General features: G+C 53.9%; 1 protein-coding gene across 1 annotated transcript; it reads left to right on the top strand.

The window, feature by feature from the left end:
- EHD3 (EH domain containing 3) lies at positions 1 to 24,916 on the top strand. Its single transcript, XM_004582713.4, has 6 exons — positions 1 to 670; positions 9,376 to 9,552; positions 12,669 to 12,766; positions 18,876 to 19,288; positions 19,777 to 19,941; positions 22,857 to 24,916. The coding sequence occupies exons 1-6, from the start codon at positions 444 to 446 to the stop codon at positions 23,382 to 23,384; spliced, it is 1,608 nt and encodes a 535-aa protein (XP_004582770.2). The 5' UTR covers positions 1 to 443; the 3' UTR covers positions 23,385 to 24,916.
- Positions 24,917 to 25,258: the final 342 nt, after the last annotated feature.

Here is a 25,258-nt window from a genome sequence, read left to right as displayed (position 1 = left end):
AGAGCGCTGCCCTCAGACATGGCGGCGCCCTACTCGGCTTCTCCTCACCAGGACCGCACGGCCAGCCAGGCCTTGCCAGGACTCGGGAACTTCCTTTACTCGCCGGCTTCCTGCACGGCTGGCATTTAAACGGCGCCAGGGGGGCCGTGGGTTGCCGCTGAGGAGCTGTCCGAGCATCCCTTAAGTCAGCCGTGCTTGTGCGCGCGTGGCGACGCAGAACTCCGGCCTCTGGAGGTTTCCTTGCGTTTATTTCCAAGACCGCCACGCTCCGGCTCCAGCCCCGCGAAAGAGCCTGCGAGCCGGCCTGCGCCGCTGCTGGATGAAGCAGAGAGCGAGCGGCGCGCCGGCCATGGTGCGGCTGAGCCCCGCGCCTTCCTCGTGAGCTGCCCCTTCCCTTCCCCCCGAGAGCCTGCGCCTGGGCGGCGGGGCGCGCGGCCGTAGCGATGTTCAGCTGGCTGGGGAGTGATGATCGCCGGAGGAAGGACCCCGAGGTCTTCCAGACTGTGGGCGAGGGGCTGAAGAAACTCTACAAGAGCAAGCTGCTGCCCTTGGAAGAGCATTACCGTTTCCACGAGTTCCATTCGCCCGCCCTGGAGGATGCCGATTTTGACAACAAGCCCATGGTTCTGCTGGTTGGCCAGTACTCCACCGGGAAGACCACCTTCATCAGGTGAGCGGCCACTGATGCTGGGGCCCGGTGGGCAGTCCTTGTGTGTGGCAAGGAAGGCTTATCCCCCTGTGGTTTCCTTGCTGGGCCCCCTCCTCGTCTGCCCTCGTCCCCAGGTGGTGGTTAAGTTCAGAGCCATCCCCGTTCTGTCCATTTTACGGATGATGAGGTTGGGCCTCAGAGGCAGAAGGGACGGACCTGCTGCTGCTCCCTCCAGTTGAGGCACTTTACGCTGTCTCCGTGAGGGATGACCTGGGCGGGCCAGCTCCCTCTCAGAGGCCTACCACTTGTGGTGGAGGGTGTGAGTGAAAGGCCGGCGGTTGCAGGTAGGAGTAGGCCTGGGCACAGAGGTGACCTGGAGCTCACCTGGGTGCCTGGCAGACAGGGCCTGCTGTCCTTTTATCTTTTCCTTCTCTGATGCTGAGCCCCTATGCATACCCGGGCAAAAGCAGGGTCTGGAAACTGAATACCTCCTCTCTTGTGCGGACTAAATGGCTTAATAAAGATGTGAAAGACTAGAGAAACACAGGGATATTGTTGTCTCATCCAGGCCTTGACTTTGCAGGGGAGATAACTGAGGTATGGTACATTAAATAATTGAATAAAGCCATATAGCGGGTGCATGGCAGGCCTGGGATGCTAGTCCCAGATGCACAGGAGAGGATGCTTGGCCAGAGGCCTGTCCCTTTGAGGATGAGTCACCCAGGCCCTTGAATTACAGATGGCTGAGCTGGACAGAGCCACGAAAAGTCAGCATGTCCATCATGCAGACACCAAAGTCCTTGTCTTCCTTCCTTTGCTTACAGGGCAGGCTTTGTTCAGGTCCTCAATCCATATGGGCTTCAAGGCCAGGCCACTGACCACCATTCCCCCACAGGTAGGCACCTACAACGTGGGAACAGGGTTCACTCAGTGGCCGCCCGCCTACAGCCAGGGCGCTCTGGTCTCCCATGGAGTGTTTGAAAGCAGGGATCCCCTTGACCCCTCCAGGCACTATAGGAGTCCCTGTAACCTGCAGAGCCCCATGCTTTGGGGAAGGAAAACGGGAAAGTTGAGTGTGGAAACTGGTTTTTTGGAGAACTAATGCTGTCCAAGGTGAAGTGTGTAGCACAGCCTCTGGGAGCTGGGTGTGCACTGTGCTAACATGACATGCCTGGCCAGAAAACCAGGCCAGTTTGTTCCTGCGAGCCAGACAGCAATTCACTTGGCAGCTTTGAGAGGCCAGCTAATTGCTGAAGAAGTTTGGGACCAGGATGGGGGTGACAGGCTTATTGGCCTCTGTCTCTTTTCTGTTGTTTGATTGGCAAGAACCCTTGGAGAATACTGCAGTCCATGGCTCCTTTTTAAATGTCAGCACCTCCTTGGAAAATCTGAAGGAAGCTACAGACCTATCTTTAGGAAAATGCCATCCATCCCTGTTTCCGTATATTGCGCTCCTGAGGGCGAGAACTTCTGATCTAATCCATACCCTTGTTTCCTTAAACGCCATCGCTGCCCAAGGCCCATCAGAGCCCCCTAGATTCTGGGTGATGTTTCCTTTGCCATCTCTTCCCCCCCCCCACCGCCCACCACCTGGCTTGGTTTGTGCCTGGCAGGATGCACACACCGTTTGCAGATGGCTCCTGGCATCGCTCAGCCTCCCCTCTTGGGAGTGTTTCAGCTCACTGTTGCATGCGCCTGCAGCCCAGGGCACGGGCCCTCAACAAGGAAGCCTCCAGGACCTGACCCAGAGCAGGTTCCCAACAGACGTGCTTCAAAACTGAAGGGAAAGACAGGACAGGCAAGTGTGCAAGTAGCAGAGGCCTTCTGAACCCTGTCTTTGTCTGGGTTCCTGCTGGCTGTTCCTGGGTCCTGGAAAGGGGCAGAGTCAAATGGCCACAGATTATTCCTTATCTGAGGGAGCCAGGAAGGCCAGCCCAGGCAGAGCCCTCTGCTTGCTTATCCTCCACATACAGAAGTTCTCCCTGTGTGCTCTGGTCACTTACTGGATTTAACTCACGCATCCAGATCTCTTCCCCCGAGAGACATCCAGCCAACACACTTATGAGGGGTTGTACCCCAGGGACCTCCTCCAAGACCAAACAACATACTTGTTTGCAATTGCAAAAAAAAAAGTATTTTTTAAAGTTGGAAATTGTGGAGAAGAATAAATTCGAGAAAGAAAAAGGTCCAGAATGCTATGACTCAGTGGGAAAACATCTTAAATATTATATATTTATCTTCCCAGTAATTTTAGCTATGTTATAACCCAGAGAAGATCCTGCCATTTATATAATTTTAGATGCTGGATTTTCTTTTTTTCTTTCTTTTTTTTTTTTTCTAAATGCTTCCAGGAAAAATGCTTCAAGCTTTAACAGCTATGTAATAATTCACTGTGTCTTCTACAAGGGGATTTTGAAAAGGTCATGTATAATGAATATTGTGAAAAAAAATACATAAATTTCAAAACGTTTTGCCCCTAATCAGGTTGATCTTTGCAGTCTCCCCTAAGTTTTGTGTATGTGTGTATGTAAAATTCTTCGTGTGTGTGTATGTAAAATTGTTCATTGAACCAGCCACTTTCTTTTAAAATGTTTGGCGTCATCAGTGCTTTTCTGGCCAAGGTCAAATCACCAGGCAGTTCCATCCACACGCGGACTGTTTCCTCAGCACTTCCCAGAAGTAGAACTGTCGGGCAAAAGGTTCTACTGCCTCGCTTCTGTTCTGAAATTTTTGCTTTCCCAACTTTTCCACCAAGAGTCTTATTTCACAGTTGCTTTCCAAAGAGGGTGCAAAATGTAGCTTCCCAGAGTGGATGAGGCATGCCTTCCCCAGCTCCTGGCTCCTCCCCCTCTCCCCTTCCCTGCCTCTGTCCTCTGCTGATGCTCAGCTCCTCTGCCCCAGGGCCCGAGTCTCCATCCACACAGCCTTGCCTTGCGGTCCCCAGCCCTTGGCGCTGTGCCCACAGAGCACCCATCCACTGGCAGCTTGATGTGCTTGCCACGGGGACCGTTTCTTGTCTCAGGAAACACACACACAAAAACACATTCTTCTAACAACTAATTAATGTGCTGTGATCTCTGTCTGAAATAACTTCCCTGGCTCCCAGCCCGGCAACCCTGAGTAATCAAATAAACAGTAAATGGGCCCGGCTGCTCCCTGCCACACAGAGTGCCTCTCTGCCCGACAGTAGCACACTGTCCCTCCGGCCCCGGCTGCCTGTTCCTGCCTGTATCCTTTCTCTCACCTCGCCGTTTTTCGCACTGGCACGCAGCCTCCGCTCCCTCCTTCTGGCCCACTCTGAAGCTCCTTTCCTCTGCAGGGGAACCTTTGGGGTTGGCTGCTCCAAGGCCCCAATAAGGGGAGCTATGCTTGGGCCATGCTGAGCCAGGGCACAGGTCATGGGGATTAGGTGTGGCTAGGTAGGTGCCTGGCTCTTAGGCCCCAGCTCTCCGTAGGCTGCAGGGGCTGAAAGTGCTGGGCTGTGATAACCATTCCACTGGCCCTCCTAGCCTCCCATGCTGTTGGAGCTCTTTGTTTGTGTCCTAACCTCACCCAAAGGTGACTTGTCATTTGCTTTTAGCTCCTTGTCCTTCGTCATCCCTTGGACCTACCTGCCCAGACCTTCCTGCTGCAGGCACGGTAGCCTCGCTGCCCTAGAAAGCCAGAGGGTTTGAGAACCCACAAGGAGACCATCCTACAAGCCATGCTGCCTGCATCCGCCTTCTTCTCCCTGCCTCTGAGAGCAGTGGGTGCCCTGGTTCTAGGGCTCTGCTCTGTGGTTTCTGCATGGGAATGGGTTCATAGAGGGAGACAGATGCCCCAAGGCCAGAGAAACCATGTCTGCCTACCTCAGGTCCAGCTTAGGATCTGCCTTAAAAAGTCAGTGCCTAGAGGTTATCAGGTTTCACTGGAAGGAACTGGAAGGAAAATGGCCTCCATCCAAGACCAATGACAGTGGGACAGAGGCCAGGGCACCTGGACTAAGTCAGCAAAACCCAGGCTCCACCACTGCCGAGTCAGGAGTCCTGGGTTAGGAAGGTGACCTGAGGTTGGGCCTCCCAGCTCTGTTATGCCTCAGTTTCCTTATTTGCATCATGTGGATAGTAGTCACTGCCTTCCAGGGCTACCATTGGGATGACAGGATTACGAGAGTTACAGTGGTTATATGTTCCACTGCCCTGCTTGGATTTGGCGCCTCAGCCTCAGCAGGTGGGAGGAAGCCTTCCTCCGGCTCTACTGTAGTTGCTATGTCAGGGAGGGGCATGGCACATCTCCATGCCTCCTAGGGCTGGAGGATATACATGAGGCCAGCCTCTGTGAGCAGAGCAGCATAGTGTCTGGGCAGGCTGGACTCCTGCAGGGTGCACGCAGTCGGGTCAGGGGAGGCCAGCAGGAGGTGGGCCGCCTGGGCACTTGACTCTCCTGTCAGATGAGATTGCCTGGTGGACTCTGCTTTATATTCAACTTGACATTCCAGAGTTTTCCATCTTCTACTCCCCTCTGTGTCTGTGGATGCTCTATGGTTTCTCCAAAGTCCTGCATGGCGCTGACAGGGCAAGAATTTGTTTCCTGATCTTGGTTTTAAAGCTGGAACTCTCTGGCTTAGGAATGAACTTAGCTGCAATATGGATGTATTAGCTGAATTCCTGTAGAAAGTGCCAAGTCTTTTAGAGCATCTAAAAGGTGTGCAGATTCAGAGCTATAAGGCTTACAGGGAAGTGAGGTAGCACAAGCCAGCTGGGGGACAAGGTAGGAATGAGTCACAGAACCTTCATGAAGGAGGTGTTTGAACTGGATTTGGGAATGAGGCAGGAATATGCTGATTGCATACAGACAATGCCAGGCTGTTCATTCTCTCTAATTACTGTCTCTGCCCAAATGGGCCAATGTCTAGTGCAGCTCTTGCTTTTCTGAAACTCGTGTAATTGCAGACTTTCACTCAAGCTGAGGTTATTTGGCACTAGTTCCTGTTCCCATTTCAGAAGCCAGGTGACCAAGGCTGTTGGTTGACTTGCCCACTTTGCTGAACCACCTGCCCCAGCCCCTGCCCCAGCTGCATGCCTGCATCCGCAGTGTTTGTGAGCCCCAGCCCCTCTATTCCCTTCTCCTGGGCATGGTCACAGTGGCAGCCTATGGTCCTGGCCTCACTATTGCAGGGATGGGTTCTCAGGGACAGACTGGCTTCAGACACTTAGTGCCACACTTCACCTTGAATACTAAGGTCACCAGGGAAGCAGTCCACTTGCTTTGACTGCCAGCCAAGCTGGGCCCAGAAAACTGAGAGAAATGTGATGAAATCCTTCAGCAAACATGAAAAACAAAGTGGTGCTCACAAGAACGCTTAAGTCAGAACTGCCTTGGGCCTCTATGCACCTGTTGGGACATTTGTATTTGCAAGATTTGTGGTGGATGGCAAGGGAGGGGTGTACCCAAACTGTTTCAGCTCTGGGACTGTTTCAGATCCTAAGTTGGCCCTGAACATGGGCAGCCTGTACTTGAGTTTGCACACAGCAGGAGAAAAGAGTAGGGTCCCAGGTCCTGGGTCCTGGCCCTCCTTCCCCCTGGGGGATGCCAGCTCTTCCCACCTGGACCCTACCTCTCTTTCTCACCCTGCTGCGGGGATGCTTACACCATCCCACAGAGAAGCCATGTGTGAGATTCCTTAATAAATTTCTCTTTGGGGCATAGTGGTACCTGTGACTTGGGCACCTGGTGCTTCATGCCATACCCAAGTGTCCCTGAGGGTGCCCCCAGCCTTGCCTCTCTGCTTGGCTGAACCTGCTTCCTGCATGTTGTTCTATGGCTGGCGAACTTGGGGTCCTGGTAGCAAGGAGGACAGCAAGCCTAACCTAGGGCTTTATTACCCCTCCCCCAACTCTGGAAGCTGCTCTGTCAGGTCAGCAGCACCACCCTTTGTCCATCTGCCTGGTACACCATACCTCCCTCGGGGACAGGATGTGAGCCACTCACATCAGTGTTGTTTGGCCCTATTCATTCTGAGCTTTCTTGAAGCCTCAGAGGGGTTCTGTCCACCCTTATCCATCCCAGCTTTGTGCAGAGCCTTGGATGACCCCTCCCACCATGCACATGTGCTGGGCTCTGCCTGGAACTCCTCCTTCCAGTGCTCCTGTCACCACAGCACACGCCTGCTTGTCATGCGGAATGTGGCCTTCTACTCTGTGAGTGCCACAATGGTCCTATCAGAGCCCGCATGCCTGGGTTGACCTTTAGTCACCTCAGGGCTGCAGATTTTGCAAGCCCCAACCCGGATGCTGAGCTGTGAATCCCATGGCTGTAATCTATGGAAAGGGGCTATTCCTGGATGGAGGGGGTAAGTAAAGTCTCAGCTTGTCCCCAGTCAGTCTCCTGCTGATGTGTGCTCCTTCTTGGCTTTTCTTATCCCACCTCCCCATGGTCCAATGCTGGGTGGTCTGTACCCAGACATGGTTGCATTTACTGGCCTAGGCGGGACCTAAGGCAAAATGGGGGACTGAGCATTAGGAGGTTAGGAGCACAGGTTCTCCCATCCAAGGGCTGATGCGCCCCTTGGAGCCAGTTCTCATGCTTCCTCCTGCTCCTTACAATGAGGTGAGGGTTTGGTGCCAGGTGCTGGGTCTGTGTTTACAGAGACCTCAGCACAACCTATGGGGAGGGTTTATAGGACTAACAGTGGAGGAGATGTGAAGGGGATGTCAGAGACTCCCTGCAAGGGTTAGAACAGGGCCTGGCTCCTCACAGATGTGCCTTACATCTGCAGTGTCATCCCTGTTCTAGTTGGCAGGGACTGAGAGCCAGAGGTGCGTGCCTTCTGAGGGACATATCCCTCATGGGTGGAGAAACTCGGGGTGCTGAGGTTCCCATCTTTCCATGACGCCCTAAAGGAGCAGGCACTTGTACAATCCAACTGTGCTGCGGTTGCAGTGTCTTCTCTATCGCCCTCAGTGCCAGCTTCCCAACAATCCTGTGACCAGAGAAAATCCTGCCTTCCCACCCCAGTCTCTGGGCTGGCATCCTGGAAAGATACAGTCTTCCAAGGCAGCCAGAAAGCCTCCTGGGCCACTGCACTCCGTATACTGAGCAGATTATCAGCTTTGGCCTAACTTGCCACAGATCTTCCACCTGTTCCCTGGGGAGGGAGCCTGTTGCGACCCAGCTTAAATACCCCTGTGGTTACAGAATCTGGCAGCAGCTCATAATGTTTCTCGAAGGCACCAGTGGACATGTCCATGAACCTGGCAGCAGGTGGGAGGACACCTCCCTGGCCCTGGCCCTGGCCCTGGCCCTGACCCTGACCCAGCATGCAAAGGTAGTAGAGCTCAGGCTTGAGTCCTGAAGCTGGCCACTTGATCGTAACAGCCCTTGCACGCCACACCCTGGGCTCTGAGGCTGAACTGTGACCCCAAGTTTTGATCCTACTGATGGAGCTGAGGCCCTGCCTGGGTTTGTAGCAGCTCTGCTTTGACTGCCCAAGGGACCTTGACCAGCTCCTTTGGGAATGATTTCCTCAGGGCGGGAGCCAGTGGGTGAGGGTATAGGGCTTGCTGTCACACTAAGGTGGGTTTGTATTCCAGCTCTGCTGGGGCAGTGTAACTCTGAGACAGTGCATCCTCCTTCCCTGTCCTTCAGTTGCCTCTGGAATTTCCTGCAGAGCCCTAGACGAGATAGTCAACAAAATGTCAAGAACAATGGAGTGTGGCAGTACACTGAATGTCGTGGGTGTTCTCAGGGAAGCAGAAGGGTTGGTCAGGAGCAGTTGTTAGCCCTGGCTGCACACTTGAGGCACTCTGGAGAGCTTCTTGTACTCGTAACTGTCAGAGCCCCACCTGATGGAGTGGACCAGAGCCTGGACCTGAGGCCCTCACGCCACCACCAAGGTTCACCAGAATAGCAGCAGCCCTTAACTCCTGGACGTCAGTGTCTTGAACCATGTCGCCGGGACTCTGCTCTGGCCTGTCACAACCACAAGGTGGTTCTGGGCTCACTCCTTGCATCTGACTTCTTGCTATTTGGGCACAAAGCTGTCCTGTGCTCCCAGGGGGCTCTGGAATCCATAGAGACCATTCCTTCCTCATGCTGACTCTCCAGTGCCTTTGCACTTGACTTCCAGAGGCAGGTGACCTTGGGCTCACACCTCACACCCAGGTCAAGAAAGAGAAAGAGGAAGTTCCTCCCACCTCAGCCACAGCCAGACACTCAAGGGAGCGGTAGGTCTGCCCAGCTTGAGTGCCCATAACTGAGGGGCAGGAGCAATGTGGGTGTGAGCCACCACAACCCAGACACCATCCACAAATGGATCCTGTGTGTGGTGGGCCAAAGAGCTTGGGTTACTAGAATAGAAGGTTCCTTAGAAACCAGCTTGACCAGGGTCCTAAGAAGCCCTCAGAAGGGAGGAGGACCACCTGAGGCCTGCACCGCAGCAAGCAAGGGAGGGTATCAGATCTTGGCTCTCCTGCCCAGGTAGGTCATGCCACAAAAACAAGCAAACCCATGCAAAGCCAGCAGCCTGTGGGTGGCCTAGTTCCCACCATGCTTTCCTGAAGGTACTTGGGCAGTACCTCCAGTTAGGAAGTCCTCTGCCCCCCTGCCCTAATGCTTGGGTATTTGAGGCAGAGCTGAAGTTCCACCTCCCCAGCCAAGTTCTGTGTCTCTACCCCTCCTGGAACTCCCATTCTACGCACGCCTGGTTCATGAACAGCATCCCTGAGGACTGTGTTCACTTCCACCAGGTACCTGCTGGAACAGGACTTCCCAGGCATGAGAATCGGACCCGAGCCTACCACCGATTCCTTCATTGCGGTAATGCAGGGAGACGTGGAGGGAATAATTCCTGGAAATGCCCTCGTGGTGGATCCCAAGAAACCCTTCAGGAAGCTCAACGCCTTTGGCAACGCCTTCTTGAACAGGTGAGCACACAGCAAGTACTGCCTCCTGAGGAGTCTAGGCAGTGAAGGGCTGTGGGGGAGGGGGCAGGATCTTTTCCGTACCTGGAGCGTCTTGACTGTCTGCTGCTGGCTGTGTCCATTGTCACCAGGAGATGAGGGTGCTTCAATCTCTGGGATGATCCTCCTAATGAAAAAGCAGCACAGGATCATCAGGGACTTCAACCATGGTACCCTAGTCTCCGCCTCCTCCCGAGATAGCCATGGAAGGTTTCGCTATACAGAGCTCCGTGCATGCACCCATGTGATAGGTGGGATCTGTAGCCAGCTGCAGAGAATCCAGGGAAGTACTTCCCTGTTCCTGGATGTATTTGGTGCAAAGAACCCTTGTGTTCAAGTGTTGACTGCTACTGCACCTACTGAGTCTTTAGACAGGATGCCTCCCTCCCTGGGACAAGTTCAGGCCATCAGACAGCGAGCTCAGGAGGGCCTGAGCAGCGTGTGGGAATGCCTGGCAAGCTAACTGGGCCACCATGTCAGTAGTTGACCTCCTAAAAGGCAGGCCACTCCTTATTGCACTTGTTTTTCTTATATATCCAATTTTAAATGCACATCACACCTAGTACTCTTAAAGCTAGTTTTTTTTTTTTTCAGATTGGAGATATTTGGAGTATAGATGAAGAAGCTGGGGGGATGGGGGAGTTGCTTTAGATGCTGATTAAGTTGCCACTGTCTCCTAAAACAGCACCTAGATTGTGTACCCCGTCTCCTGGCCCCAGCAACTTCCTGCCAATGCAAACCCTGGCAAGCAGCACTGATGGCTCTGCCTGGGAGACCTAGATTGACTCCCTGGCTCCTGGCTTTGGTCCAGGCCTGGTGATTGCACGTATTCAGGAAATGAACCAGCAGATGGGAGCTCTGTGTCCCTCTCTGCTTACAGATAAATAATTGTTTAAAAAAATGGATGAAGATTATGGCTTCGGCTTAAGTTCAGCTGCTGCCAGTCCACCGATTGTGACCAGGTTACCAAAGATCTTTCTATCTGACCTTTTCTGTCACAGAGTAGATGGTGGTAGACCCTCTCTCCTGGGGCAGAGGGAGGCACGGGGAGATAACAAAACCCTTGGCGCCTGGCATGTGGGAACAAACAAGGAGCATGTCAGAGCATGGCAATGCAGTTTTTTTCTCCAGTTCCTTTACTTGGTGAGGAAAGCAGACATCCACCAGTGCCATTTTCCAGCTGTGAAAGTTGAGGCTCCTTGCCCAAAAGGACAATTCCTTGCCCGGACAACTCTTCTAAACAATGAACTTGACTCTGCCCTCCTCTCAATGACAGGGGCACTCCCTTCCAATCTGGGGGGCAAGCCTGGCTAAGAAGGATGAGTTAGAAGGACCAGCAGAGGAGGTGACATGGGGGTAGGGGCTGAGGGATGTGAATTTGGACACATTGAGTTGCAATGAGTGATGGGATCAGGTGAGGCATAGCTTCCTGCTGACGGTAGAAGTGAGCAGAGAGAGGAAGGAAAAGCCAGGGGCACACAGAGGTCATTGGCATGGTTGGCAGAAAGGAACATGGGGTTAGTGGTTAACCCTACTTTGGACTGTCATGCCTCTGTTGATGACAGTATATGGGAAGAGATGTGACATTACCATCACAGGCTAGTGTGTTCCCAGGAGCCCCATGCCAGGCCTTAAAGCCTGTAAGTCATGCTAATACTGCTGTTAGATGTTTGGATACCAGGAGGAGGGGCCTGGGGGCCATCACCTCCTTATCACCTTTGTCCATAAAAGAATGAAGATGCAAACTGCCAGTCTTCTGCATCTCTTCCTGCAGGTGTGTAAGACAAAGCCTAGGGAGAAAGGGAAAAGCTATGTATGGTGTGGCAGCCTGAACTGCTTACACTGGTTGAATGCAAGGTGTAGAGCTGGGGTGGTGGGGAAAGGAGGGGGAGTGGGCCTTTGTCTTTCACTTTATGCCTTCCTACACTTTACATTGCTTACCTCATACATTTGTTTTGACCAAAAACAACTTAGAATAGAAATATGGGGGTAGGCTTTGAGACGAGGATGGCAGACACAGAGCATGTATTGCCGTCACGGGGTCTGGAGTCACTGGCCAGGCCTGTGATTGAGGGAGCAAACATGGAGCCTGAGGAGGTGGGCTCGGCCAAGAGCCTGCACCTGCTCCTGCAGCATCAGCCTGCGGAGACCCAGAAACATGGCCCTGCAGAGCGCTGGCAGCCCACTCACTCCCTGGCCCCTGCTGTGGTGCAGAGTTCAGGTTTTCTTCCAACTGATGCTAGGCCCCATTGCAGTGGCTATGGGAACCTCGGGGGGTGGCGACCGGTATGAGGGTGGGAGAAGTAGTAGGCAGACTCCAGTGCATGGAGCTGTGGGCAAGGAGGGAACCCGTGATAGCTGAGGGCAGGCATGGCAGGGCACTGGTGAGGCCTGTGAGGCAGGGAGAATGGAAGAATGTGCCCACTCACGGTGAAGGGTTTACAGTTCTCTCCAGGAGCACTCACCATGTGGGTGGATGGGATGGGGTCAACCAGGCACATCTGCTGGGAAGACTGCAGGGGTGCGGAGAGTGGGGAGGCCCCTTCCATCTGCTGCCCGCTTCACTGCAACCAGAACCTTAGATTTCCAGCTTTTCACTGTCATGCTGTTGCTGCGACAATCCCATGTTACAGCCCCCATCAGAGACCTGAACAAGGCAGACCGTTCATGGTGGGAATGCTGTTTGGTGTTCACATAGCCACTAGACGCCTGAAGAGCCGTTCCTGCAAGGTCATCTCTGATACCACATCCTCCAAAAAGTTCTCCACAGAAGCCATTTGTCTTCCAGAACTTTCACTGATGTCCTCTGTGGGTGCAGGTTCACTGCTCCCTTGTCTGTGGAACTGATTCCTGTCTTCCACCAAGCTGGGCTCTTTGATGGCAGGGACTGAGGTTCTGAAAATCTCCAGTAACCACTGCTTCCTGGGCTTCACCCAAAGGTGACCCTCAGCCCCCTGGCAACCACATACTGTCCATATACAGTAGGGCTTCAGTCACCCCATTGTGCAGGATGCACAGTCACTTGGCTGTTGATGCTCGGCTCACGAGGGCTCATGGCAGGGTTCCTCTGGCCTGTGCAGGTTTGTGTGTGCCCAGCTGCCCAACCCCGTGCTGGAGAGCATCAGCGTCATCGACACGCCGGGAATCCTGTCTGGGGAGAAGCAGAGGATCAGCCGAGGTAAGCCGGGCGCATAGGCAATGGCTCTGGACTTCCCAGGAGGTTCCTGTGTCGTCACTCCTCTGGGCCTCAGGAGAAGCCTCAGGGGCCTTGCTGTCCCTCAAGCTGCCCCACCCCGCCAGGTGTGCTGTGTAGGTGCTTTAGGGCAGGGGCCAGTGGATGAACGCAGGAACCGCACAGCTCAACGTCTGGCCTCAATCCTCTCATCTGGAGAATGGAAACATTGCTGAGCCTGTGATGTTCACTCTCCAAGGGGAACCTGTCATGGTCCCAACTCATGGCTCCAGCTGAGGCTGGGCCACTCTATGCTGCCCACAGAGAACCCTAGCTGGCATGGAGAAGGGGGTGCATGTAGAGGGCAACCCCATGCTCAGATCCTGAGGGGGAAAGGACAGCACATGTGGAAACCTCATAAGCCCTGCTCACTGCGCGCGCACGCACACACACACACACACACACACACACTAGTGTTCTTACAAGGACAGAATCTAGGGCCAGACTGGCCACCTCTGAGCAGGTGTCTGTCTTCACTTGGGTCGCATATTTAAGATGGGAAAAGAGCATTACTCATCTTACAGGAGTTTTTGAAGATTCAGTGAAAGACTGTGGGCCAAGATGCCAGTGGCTGGCATGTAGTCAGCATCTGGTATGCATGAGGAATAACAAGGCATCATCACCATCATCATCACCGTTCCGTTTTCTCCAGTGCTGAAGTACCAGGTTGATGCTTTTAAAGCTATGCACGGTAGCTCCCTGCCCCCATCCTGTCTGTGCCACATGTTGGATCTTTGGGGAAAAAAAATCAGATAAAGCCAGACCCTTCACGGCGTTGGTGCTAGGAGTTGGGACTAGAACCAAGACAGTCAGGCACTGGGAGATAGGTCTCCAGGAAAGGCTGGGACTTCTGCCCGGCAGAGTGAGCCTCAACCCTGTGCTGTTGCGCTGCAGCAAATCTGGGGCTGTGCTGCCTGAGGCTGTGCTGCCTGAGGCTGTGGCATCATGGGGGGTTGGGCCTTCAGTTGGGTGCTCCTGTAGACAGCAGCAGGACAGGGGGTGACAGGCCCATATGGGGCTCTTTGGGGTGCCCTGTGCTATGCATGAATGGACAAAGTCTGCCCTGGCTGCAGGCTCAAAGGCCAAGCTTCCCTGTACCCCCATGTCCTGTCCTTAAGGGACCTTCAGCCTGGAGTCTCTGCTCCAGAGCAGGTGGAGAGAGGGGAAGGCAGAGAATCTGTGAGAGAAAGCCTCACCTTGTCTCTCATGCTCCACCCCCTGTCCTGTCGCCTCTGTTGCCAGGGTGTGAAGGCAGGGAAGAAAGCAGCTGAGTTGGGGGGCATTTGGGAAACTGTCCACTGGGTATCACAATGTGTCCCATGCAGGCATCCAGGGAGCCTAGCTCAGGGGTAGTACACCCCTTATGTTACAGCCCTGATTTCGGTGATTCCTGCCTTCCTTAACTGTCCTGCCAGTCTGTTTTCCCCTGCCTCTGCTCTCTCTCCTGCCTTGGTTGTTGAACCCTCTGTGACTTGCCTGCACAACCTGGATGGGTGGCATGCTTGCCTGCACTTCCCGTCCCCTTCTACCCACACTGACCAAGCACCAGCTACCACCCATCCCTGGGAGAAGTGACAGCGCCTGTGTTCTCAGCCTTTATGAGCCCAGTGGTCACTTTGTGGTCTGCCCTTCTGAGTCCAGACTACCCATAAATGCTGCTGCTAGCAAAAGCAGCCGGTGATGCAAGCAAGCTGGGGACCAGGCCAGCTGCACTGCATTGCCAGCCTGGGGCAGTGCTGGCCTCAGCACCCTGAGAGACCAGGAGTCAGGGGCCTACAAACACCCTCGTTACCAGGAACACTCAACCAGGCAAGCTGCCCACTGAACAGATCGCTTCATCATCTCAATTGCAGCTACTTCCCCACCTGCACCTGTATATGCACACATGTACAGCGACCTGAGCTCATTTTGTCCCAAGTTCTAGCCTGGGCTCTTAGCTGCCCAGTTTGGGCTACAGAGGCAGTTTCATGCTCCCTTCCCCACTGCCTCTAGCCAGCACAGGACCATGGTTAGGTCTGCAGACCACGCTCTGTGTGCGGACTTCTGGCCATACGCCTATAAACAAGCGTGAAATGCAACCCCTTTCTGCTCATTGAGCCTCCTGCCCAGCCTGGCCCGGCCTGGGGTTGACTCACCAGGAAAAGGAGGTATTTGGTGCCATGATAGCACAGGGGCCCCCATAGCTACCCTGGACTACCCCTACCCCCCAGGAAGGTGAGCTGCTCCCAAGGCCAGAGCCCAGAGACATGTGGCCCCTTCTCGGTGTGTGGCTTCTCTACCCGGGCCTCAGGCTTGGGGGAGTCTGTGGTATGAAGCCAGGAGCACCTGGGAAGCCAAGCGTGAGCTGTGTCAGACCAGCTTGTCTCCTCAGGGTGGGCAGGAGAGGCAGGAAGGAGGCAGTTCCTGGAAGCAGCAGGATGTGCAGAGCCAGCCTTCTTACTGGAAAGGAGCAAGGATGTGGCAGCAGCGGGTGGGCTCCGGAAAGCCGTGTGGCCTTGCACTGGGAACCACATTTCCTGCCGCTTCTCAGCCCGAAATCTACCCCCTCCTCCCCAGCCTAGAAAAGCCACCCTTGGACTCTGTGCTCCCTGCACAGGTGCATGGCTAGGGGCTGCTGCCCTCAGACCCCACCCCGACAGGTACACTCTGCTGGACCAGAGCAGCTCAGAGTCCCGCCCAAGCCCCACAGTTGCTGCACAGCTGGTGCCCTGAGCTCCTGACAGGGCATCATCACCAGCCACCCAAGACTTTTGCTGGCTAGGGGCAGCAGGGAGAGCAAATCTCATCCACAGGCTTCCCCTGGGAGTGCTTAGGGGTTCAGACCTTGGAGAATCCATGCTGATGTGCTCAGCCTCACATCCCTTGTCTGTCTTTTCCATGGCACCCGCATTAGAGCTGGGTCTGCAACTGTCCATTCAAGCCCATGTGGGCACTCATGCCTGGACCCAGCAGCTGAGGCATGGCACCCTTAAAAGGGACCTGTCTGCTCAGGTCACTCTTGACTTACTTCCAAGGGGTCCTTAATGTGGCATCTTTTCCTAGGGAATTTGGGAATTAGTGCGTATCATTTTGGAAATCGATACCTTTCATCTGTCTTGCTAAAACACCCTTAAATCATGTTTTTTGGAGAGATTTGGGACTTTGGAGTACACTGAGGGGCGTGCTTGGGTGGAGGGCTCAGGCCTGGGAAACACACTCATGTTCAGTTTGACTCAGAGGAAAGCAGGAGGCCAGGGTCTGGGTCCTAGGTTTGAGTTGACACCCCGTGGTTGTGTGAGCTTGCCAAACGCCTTGGCCTCTGTCCTCTCCCTGCCCTGTCAGAGGTGCCGGCCCTGTCTGCATCCCAGCCGGTACAGAGCTCCCAAGATCCTACGTGCTCATGCCACTGCCAGTGTAGAGCCAGGCCCCTGTGTAGGAGGCTGGCGTGTGATGAAGGAGTGGCCTTGCTGATTGCATTTGGCTCATCGATTCCCTCTGCCAGGCACTACTTAGCAATGCTTTTTGTTCCAGTCCCCTGGAGCTTGAAGCTGAGGCAGTCATTGGTGAGGGGCGGGGGAGCTGACCACAGGCCCCTGAAGGCTGCACAGTCCCCAGCCTGGCGCCTGCCCCCAGATCTCAGAGCCTGCAGATTTGTCTAAAGGAATTCCAGGAAGGGCAGCCTCTCCACTCAGCCCCCAGTCCGTGTTCTCACAACCTGAGCTGGGGGAACAGGCTCCTGGGCTCCTGTTCCTGCGATCAGAGAGGGGGATGTGGCTTGACCTGCGCATGCAGGGCACCTGTAAATGAAACAGAGTCTGCAGACTAGGGACAGCCCTGCTGCTGCCACCCCATTTGTTGTCATAGTGCCACCATGGACCTTTCCTATAGTCATGATCGTCCCCATTTTAGAAGCTGAGACAACTGAGCTTTAGGCTTGTCCAGGAAAGAAATGGGGCAGCTAACCCTGTGTATGCAGGTCCACATCACAGAAGTACCAAAGCACTGGCATGAAGGCCCCATCCACTCTGGGCCAGCTGCAGACAAGGAGGCTGTGCTGCCCAGGATCCCCGGAAAGCATCACCCAATCGATGCCCTCAGTCCTCACAGCCTCTCCTGGGGCAAAGGCATTGGGCCTGGCTGTGTCTGTCATTTAACAGCATCTGGCCAGAGCACGCAACATTTGCAAGAGGAGGAGGAAGTCACAGAAAGGTTTCTGGGAAGCCACCTGCCTGGACCAGGCAGGCTTAGACTTCATCTAGGCAAGCCCGGGACATGGTAGTGGAGACAGCATCCTAGTTTCAGTCCATCCTGCTGCGCTTCCTGCTGCCTTGCCTTATCTAAGCAACAGAGAATTGTAAGCTGAGAAATGAAGCTCACAGACTGCCCAGCTCAATATCATGGTTTGACCAAGGAACCAAGAGGGTCCCCTGCCTGCCTGGGGACACACAGCCCGTTTATAGCTGAGTCCACACTGATATGGGCTCACTCTGTGCTCCTCTGGTCACCTGCTATCTCTTAGCAGCTCTTTATAAAGGGGGTGAGCCATAATGCTTTCATACACCCCTGGATGCTCCAGGGGGCCATGTGGGTGGGGAGCATATCTAAATCCTGGCTCTCAGGTCCCATCTACCTGCAACCCCGCTGCATCTGAACCTTGGTCTGAAACCGCAGCCTGCAGGTCTCGGTGGGGGTCGTGGGTTAAGAGTGCTGGCCTGGAGCCACATGCCCCCTGCTGGGATGTTGGTGACTCTTTGGAAACAAGGGGCTAAGTTGAGTGTTTGCCTTGAAGGGTCATCCTGAGGACTACAGAAGGGGGTCACTTGGGTAGTGCTGGCCACCTGGTGAGTGCTCTACAAGTATGTGTGTAGGCAAAGATGATGGTGATGATGATAAAGAAACAGTAACTCCTAGGGTGGCCCAGCAGTGTGAAATGCCCAACCCAGCCCTACCCAGTCAGAAACTTAGGGGTGGGAAGGCTCCAGATAAGTGGATTGTAACATGTTGAAAATGGATGATGGTTAACCTGAGGTTGAAGACTGATGACCCAGGCTGTCACAGCTTCCCAAGGCCAAGTTTATCACTTGGCATTGAGTAGTTTGCCTGCTGGTCCCTGGCAGGAACTGCTTGTGTCTGCCTAGTGTCTTGATTTCCTGCACAAACATTGTAGTGGGTGTTGGGTGCCCAGGGTGTGTGTCCCCTTTGAATACTTGTGCTGGTGATCCCATCAGCATCCAGGGAAGGGGCCTTAGTACCAGGGTTTAATGCCCATGGGACAGCCACTTGACCCCTCTAAGCCTCACTCCCTTACCTATGGTCACCCTATTCTATGCAAGAGGGGGCTGAGACAGAGAAATAAGGCTCCTTCCAACTCTGATTATATAAACTCCTAATTCAGCCTCCTTCTCCCACCTCCCATGGTCCACATGATGGGGGAGTGAGCCCAGTAGGTGCTCTGGAGTGCCTGATATCACCCTGACCTGAAGCAGCTCCCTATAACCCAGGTGGCACAGTGAGACATCTAGTCACATCTTAAGGAAGAAAGCCCTTGTGGTTTTGAGAGTTGGGAATTCCAGGCAGTTGCAGATGAAAAAATACCCCAGGAGTGCACATGGGAATAAGTCATGTATCCTAACAAGAATTGCTGATTTCTTCCAGGCCCAGCATCACCAGTATCTTCCAGTTTACCTTTTGGTTGCTTCTAGGGGTCTTAGAAAGCAATGCTGGCCATTTTGCTCAAATTAGATGTTTGAAGTGACTTTCACAGCTGGGGCAGCACCCTGGCTGCTGGGTGCATAGCTCAGGGGTTAGATGTGTTGAGAATGTCTAACACTTGGTGAGCTCCCATTTTATCCATTACCATTCCAATGCCCATGTTTGAGGTGGAAAAATTCCAAGAGACTCTGAGTAACTTGTGCCAGGCTGAGATGTTGGAGTGTGGAGGAGCCAGGATCGGAACTCAGATCTGACTCCCCCATCTGCATTATTTGTACTGCCCCTTGATGCCCCGCCCCCACCAAGCCACTACCTAGCAGGTGCCCCACAGGCTCCATTCTGCTGACCGTCCCTCTGCTGGCAGGCTATGACTTCGCAGCTGTCCTCGAGTGGTTCGCTGAGCGGGTAGACCGCATCATTCTGCTCTTCGACGCCCACAAGCTGGACATCTCAGATGAGTTCTCGGAGGTCATCAAGGCCCTCAAGAACCATGAGGACAAGATGCGGGTGGTGCTCAACAAGGCTGACCAGATCGAGACGCAGCAGCTGATGCGCGTCTACGGGGCCCTCATGTGGTCCCTGGGCAAGATCGTGAACACGCCCGAAGTGATCCGAGTCTACATCGGCTCCTTCTGGTCCCACCCGCTGCTCATCCCTGACAACCGAAAGCTCTTTGAGGCTGAGGAGCAGGACCTGTTCAAGGACATCCAGAGTCTGCCACGAAATGCTGCCCTGCGCAAGCTCAACGACCTCATCAAGAGAGCCAGACTGGCCAAGGTGAGGCCTCCGCCCTGCCCTCCCAGGGCGATGGCCTTGCAGACATAGCTGAGAGTTTGAGGAATCGTCTGCTTGAGTCCAGGCTTGCTGCCTCTGGGGGCTGAGCTCTTGCCTGCCTTAGTGATAGGCATCACGAGTGTCAGCCAGGCCAGCACTGGCACCTAGAGGACCAGGAAGTGTGGAGACATCTGTATAATGAGAGGGTGAGGGGGGAACAAATGGAATCAACCACACTAATGTCCCTGTTGCAGCGTCTGGCACCTTAAGAAGTGATCAGCAATTGTTGGCCACTGTTAGGGTGTTCAGTGACACCTGCACTGACACCTCCCATACCACCCCCCACCTTGACCTTCCCTTGCCCAGCCCAGTACTGGCAGCAGCTTAGAGCAAGAGGCTGGAGAGGGAAAGGACTTCAGAGGGAGGTGCAGGAGGAGGGTAGGGGTGGGCATGATCCTTAAGGGAGGATCTCTGTGTGGTCCTGTTGCCAGGTGCACGCCTACATCATCAGCTCCCTGAAGAAGGAGATGCCCTCAGTGTTTGGGAAGGACAACAAGAAGAAGGAGCTGGTGAACAACCTAGCTGAGATCTATGGGCGCATCGAACGAGAGCACCAGATCTCACCTGGGGACTTCCCCAACCTGAAGCGGATGCAGGTGAGGAACATGGGGGACTCTAGGAAAAGAGACAGTGTCATACTCTGCCAGCCTCTTTAGAGACCAGGGGGAAGACTCAGCCTGGGATCCAAGGTCAGAGTGGTGGCCCTTGAGCTATCTTCCCTGCTGTCACTTGTTGCCCATGGGGTGTTATGCCTGGGGTGACACTCAGAGTGCAATGACCCCAGGGAGTACAAGGTGCCATGCTAATGTCTGGGGGCTGACCCCTCTGGCTTGTGATCATCTCCAGTCACTGCAAGCCTGGCAGCCCTAATGGCTCCTGTACAGCAGAACTGTTCCCTGACTGAGGCCCTCCAGTCCTGACAGGGTCTCCTTGGGACCCATGCCATGGAGAAGCAGGGAGATAGCCAATTTTGGACCATATTGCAGGCTCCTTTATCGGGCCTAGATCCTCAGAGCAGGCATCTTGGTCCACTTTGACAGCTGAGCAGGCTGGGTTCTGAGAGTGGCATCCACACAGGCTGCAAGTAGAACTGCCAGGAGCTGTCTCCATAATCCAGGAAGAAGCCACCACACTGCAGGGACAGGGAGCTGGCTGAGCATCTGTTGCCTCTTCCATAAACAGGCTGCCAAGGGTGTCCTGTGCAAGTGGTGTGAGCTCTGGTTGGTCCAAGTTGCTCAGTGCCACACCCACACTGGGTCCTTCAGACACTGTAGCTGTCATCAGCTGTGAGGTTACCAGTGGGAACACCAGATGGTCCTGTATATAATTTTTGCAGCTTCTGTGATTCTAGCATCATCTCAGGATAAAAATGTAGTTTAAGGGGCAGACATCTGGTCTAGGGGTTGAGATATGCTTGGGAAACCTGCATCTTGTATCAGAGTGCCTGGTTTAAATTCCACCTCTTATTCCAGCTTTCTACTAATGGGCACCCCAGGAAGTAGTAGGAGATGGCTCAAGGACTTGGGTCCCTGGCACCCCACGTGGGAGAGCTGGACTGAGCTCTGGGTCCTGGCGTAGGTCTGAGCGAGACCAACTGTGTGGGCGTGTGGAGAGTGATCCAGCAGATGGAAGATCTGTCTCACTCTCTGGAAAATTTGGAAATATCTTTTAATCAGAATATTAGAAAACCAAAAGCTACAGAAGAATGCATAATAGATTCTGCCCTTCCTGTTTTAGGTTGGGCCTTGGGTTCTACACTCATTACTAAGATTTTCAAAACATCAGCATAGGCCCTAATAGGCATTTTTCGTTTCCCATCTGGTGAAATAGAAAAGCGAAGCCCCACACATCCTAAGTAGACATGTGTTTGAAGGCCATTTATTCCTACAACTACCTGCTGTGACCAGGCACAGATAGCAAAGCTGCTGGCTTGGATTGCTGCACTTTGTCCTTCAGTTCAGAGTTTAATGGCCAGTAGACAAATATTTGGGAAGATGGCACCTGCAAGGGTGCACACACTTTTAAAAAATTATTTGAAAGGCAGAGTTACAAAGAGACCAAGAAAGGGAAAGACAGAGATTTTTATCCACTCATTCATTCCCCAAATGGCTGCCATAGCCAGCGCTGGGTAAGGCTGAGCCTAGGAGCTTTTTCCAGGTCTCCCCCATAGGTGCAGGGATCCAAGCACACAGGCCATCCTCTGCTGCTGCTTTCCCAAGCACATCAGCAGAAGTAGAACAGCCAAGACTCAAACCGGTGCCCAAATGAGATGCCAGCATCACAGTGGCAGCTCATCTCATTATAATGCCAGCTTCATCCGTTTTTTTAAATATGAAGAGTCATTGTGCAATGCAAATTATTTGTACTTTCTCATTTGTTTGCTTCTGTGGCATCCTGTTCTGTCTGCTCTGTAGATTCTACTAAATCAACAGTGTCCATGGCTGTCTTGTGAAGGGGGTATGTGGGTGATGGAAAACATTAGGAGTCCTACCTGGGAGCAGTCCCCACCCACATCGACTGCTTATCGTCCCCAACCCGGTTTAGTCCCCTCTGCCTCCTTTGCTCAGCCTCACCCTCGCACATGGATGGGAAGTTCCCAGGCTCACTCCTGCTCTTGACACATGGCTGTGTTTCTAGAGTTTTCGGCGGTGAACCCAGTGTGCTCCTCCCTGTGTACTGGCCTCTTCCCAGTGTCCTGGAGTTGCTGTGGCCAGAGCCAGGGCAGGAGTAGAAAGTGCTGGGCTTGTCACCCATACAGACCCAGGACGCTTCCACATCATGAGGCTGTGCAGAGTGGAGGGTCTTTCTGTGACCATGTGGGTAGGTGGTCCCTTAAGGTGAGGAGGGAGCCTTTGAGAGTCTGCCTTGCCTGCTTGGGGGAGAAGCTGGCATTTGGAAAACTTTCCCTAGGTCATTCCAGCCAGCATCCTCCTGAACACCCATGGATTGTGCGAATGGCCTTGGCTGCTAGTAGGGTTTGGTTCACTTTCTGTCCCTTGCTGGGGCTGGAGTGTGACTTTCTTACTTTCAGAGGGCCCTGGGATGGTAGCCCCAGAGATACAACTAAAGCCTGAAGCTTCCCTAAAGCAGAGACCCCATGGCTCAGACCCCCCACAGCCCAGCACACACAAGTCACACTGTCCCCACTTGGATCAACGGCCATATGTGATCTCGAATACCCAAGAAAGAAGCAGAGTCCATTCCATAGCCCAACCTATGTCTAGAGAAACAGGGAGATTTACTCTCAGAATTATGTGAGACCAAACCCACATCCATGAAGAGTGTCCCACCCCTACCACTGTCTACCGACAGGCTGCAACCTTGGCCTGCTGCACCTGTCTCCTCACCTCTCTCCTTTCTTGCATGACCCCACGAGGTAACGAACTCAGAGTTGCTGGGCTGGGAATACTCTGCCATTAGCAGAAGGTGTGTTTCATACATGTGGTTGCCTCCTTCCTTCCCTTGTTGTAGGCTGCCTCACCTCCTCTCTCTCTTCTCTCCCTCTTGCCAGGACCAGCTCCAGGCCCAGGATTTTAGTAAATTCCAGCCACTGAAGAGCAAGCTGCTGGAAGTGGTGGATGACATGCTGGCGCACGACATTGCTCAGCTCATGGTGCTGGTGCGCCAGGAGGAGACCCAGCGGCCCGTCCAGATGGTGAAAGGCGGAGCGTTTGAGGGCACCCTGCAAGGCCCCTTCGGGCATGGCTATGGGGAAGGAGCCGGGGAGGGCATCGATGACGCCGAGTGGGTGGTGGCCAGGGACAAGCCCATGTATGATGAGATTTTCTTCACGCTGTCCCCAGTGGACGGCAAGATCACGGGCGCGAATGCCAAGAAGGAGATGGTGCGCTCCAAGCTGCCCAACAGTGTGCTGGGCAAAATCTGGAAGCTAGCCGACATCGACAAGGACGGCATGCTGGATGATGAGGAGTTTGCCCTGGCCAACCACCTCATCAAGGTCAAGCTGGAGGGCCACGAGCTGCCCAATGAGCTGCCCGCCCACCTCCTGCCCCCTTCCAAGAGGAAAGTCACTGACTGATGGGATGAGGTAGGGTGGGAAGTACTTGTCAGGTGGGGCATTAGAGTGGGATGAGAGTGATGACTGCACACACACGCACACACACACACACAGGGGTAGGCCAGTCCTGGGATTGCCTCTGTGGCTGCCCCACACCTCCAGGCTGACCTTTGTTTGCACAGAGCTCCAGGTTCCTGGAGTTCTAGAAGGAAGTTGCACTCCTGGTCCCTATGTCCCTACATCTTCTTTGAGACCCAGTGTAAATCACTTGCCACAGAGCTGGCCCACCCATCCCCACACACTCCACTCCCTCTGGTGCCTACACACTTTGGTTCTGGGCAGATGGAGAAGATTTCATTTAATAAGCAATTTGCTTTTCTTCTGTGCTTTTATTTTTCCCTCTTTGATTTCCTATTAAGAAATGTTCTCAGGGGCTAGGAGGTATGAGGTCAGAGAATGGTTTACAGCTGGGAGAGGAAGCATGGGTGGTGGGAAGAAAGGTTGTCTCTTCCAGGACACCGGGTTCCATCCTACTCTTTTCCAAGAGAATATTCTCCTCCTCAGCCAACCTGACTTTGAACTTCAAAGAATCCCAGAAGAGGAGAGATGATGGTGGTAGGAAAGAGCGAGGGAGCTGTGCTGCAGCATTTTGTTTAGAACCAGCTCCATGGCCTGGAGCTGAGCTGTGAGATGCTTGCCCTTGACCCCCCAGTAATGCTCCAGCTGTGTGCATTACTCTGTATGGTCTTCACTGATGCCCCAGCTCGCTGTGCATTCTCACCTGCTCCCTCTGTGACTCAGAAGAGCCCAGCTGACCTTCCCACTTCCCAGAGGTCGTGGGCTGCAGAGGACATGCATAGCCAGGGCCTTAGAATTCAGACTCCCCTCACTCACATACACACACACTGCGATATGTATGGGATCCCAGCATTGTTACTCCCTGATAAAGCCAGGAGCACAGATTCAACCCGCAGGACCCCTTCACAGCCTCTCACATAGCAGGCTGGCAAGGGTGGAGGCAGAAGGCCTTGCCAGCGTTTGGTGGGCCATCAGTCTGGCCATCTGTCACCTCCCAAGAATACCGTGCCTTCTGGCTGTGCTCCCCATGTTCCTGCCACAACACAGGGCCAGCAGCACCAACAGGAGTGTAGGCAGCCTGCTGAAGGCTGTTCGGATCTGTCCCTGCCTGGCTTCCCACCCCAGCCACCTGCATCTCTCCAGCTGCAACACAGCCACTGCTCCTGTATCAGGTGGGACCACGTGCTGACTCCCAAAAGGGTGACTTGAGAGGTGTGTCCCCAGGGACTCTGTGGATTCCCACTACACTCAGTGCCCTAAGCCCTCTCTGCAATCCTCCCCACCCCGGGCTTGCTCCACAGTCACTTGTCTACTCACTTCATATGCTATGCTGCTCCTGGGATGGAAAACAAAGCAAGGATAACTTATTTTGTATCTATGTTCTGACTAGAGAGAATACTCTATGTATCTGATGTGCTTACTACTGCAGTGCATTGTCATCAACCCTCATGTTAATATAGCACACTTCTTTGGTACCCACTTGGCCCTGAGCATCATTGCGCGGGAAGCTGAGGGGAAGGGGCTGGGTTTTTGATGCGGGGTTCCTGTCAGTATCTGTAGCAGAGGACAAACCTCCAGAGCTGCCCAGAGGCCAGCATCCACTATCAGCACCACATGGATCTGGGGCCTCCCGGGGCCCCATGACCAGCCCAGACCAAGCTGTTGGGGCCATAGTTCCCTGCTCCCCTGGAGTGGAGCAGGTCCCTGAACCTCTGAGTTCACCATTTCTCTCCCATGAAATAAAGGGACAGGATAGCAGGGATGAAGAGTTCTGCCTTTGCTGGAGAAAACCCAAAATGCCAAGTCCAGCAAGGGAC

The sequence above is a fragment of the Ochotona princeps genome, chromosome 8, assembly GCF_030435755.1.
Source record: "Ochotona princeps isolate mOchPri1 chromosome 8, mOchPri1.hap1, whole genome shotgun sequence".
Taxonomy (NCBI): Eukaryota; Metazoa; Chordata; class Mammalia; order Lagomorpha; family Ochotonidae; genus Ochotona; species Ochotona princeps.
This window is presented reverse-complemented; position numbering and strand designations above follow the sequence as displayed.

Excerpts from the sequence above, each read along its gene's own strand:
- EHD3 (XM_004582713.4), top strand. The coding sequence starts at position 444 with ATGTTCAGCTGGCTGGGGAGTGATGATCGCCGGAGGAAGGACCCCGAG. Across the intron at positions 19,289-19,776 it reads AGAGAGCCAGACTGGCCAAG|GTGCACGCCTACATCATCAG; the intron begins GTGAGGCCTCCG and ends TCCTGTTGCCAG. Across the intron at positions 19,942-22,856 it reads CCAACCTGAAGCGGATGCAG|GACCAGCTCCAGGCCCAGGA; the intron begins GTGAGGAACATG and ends CCCTCTTGCCAG.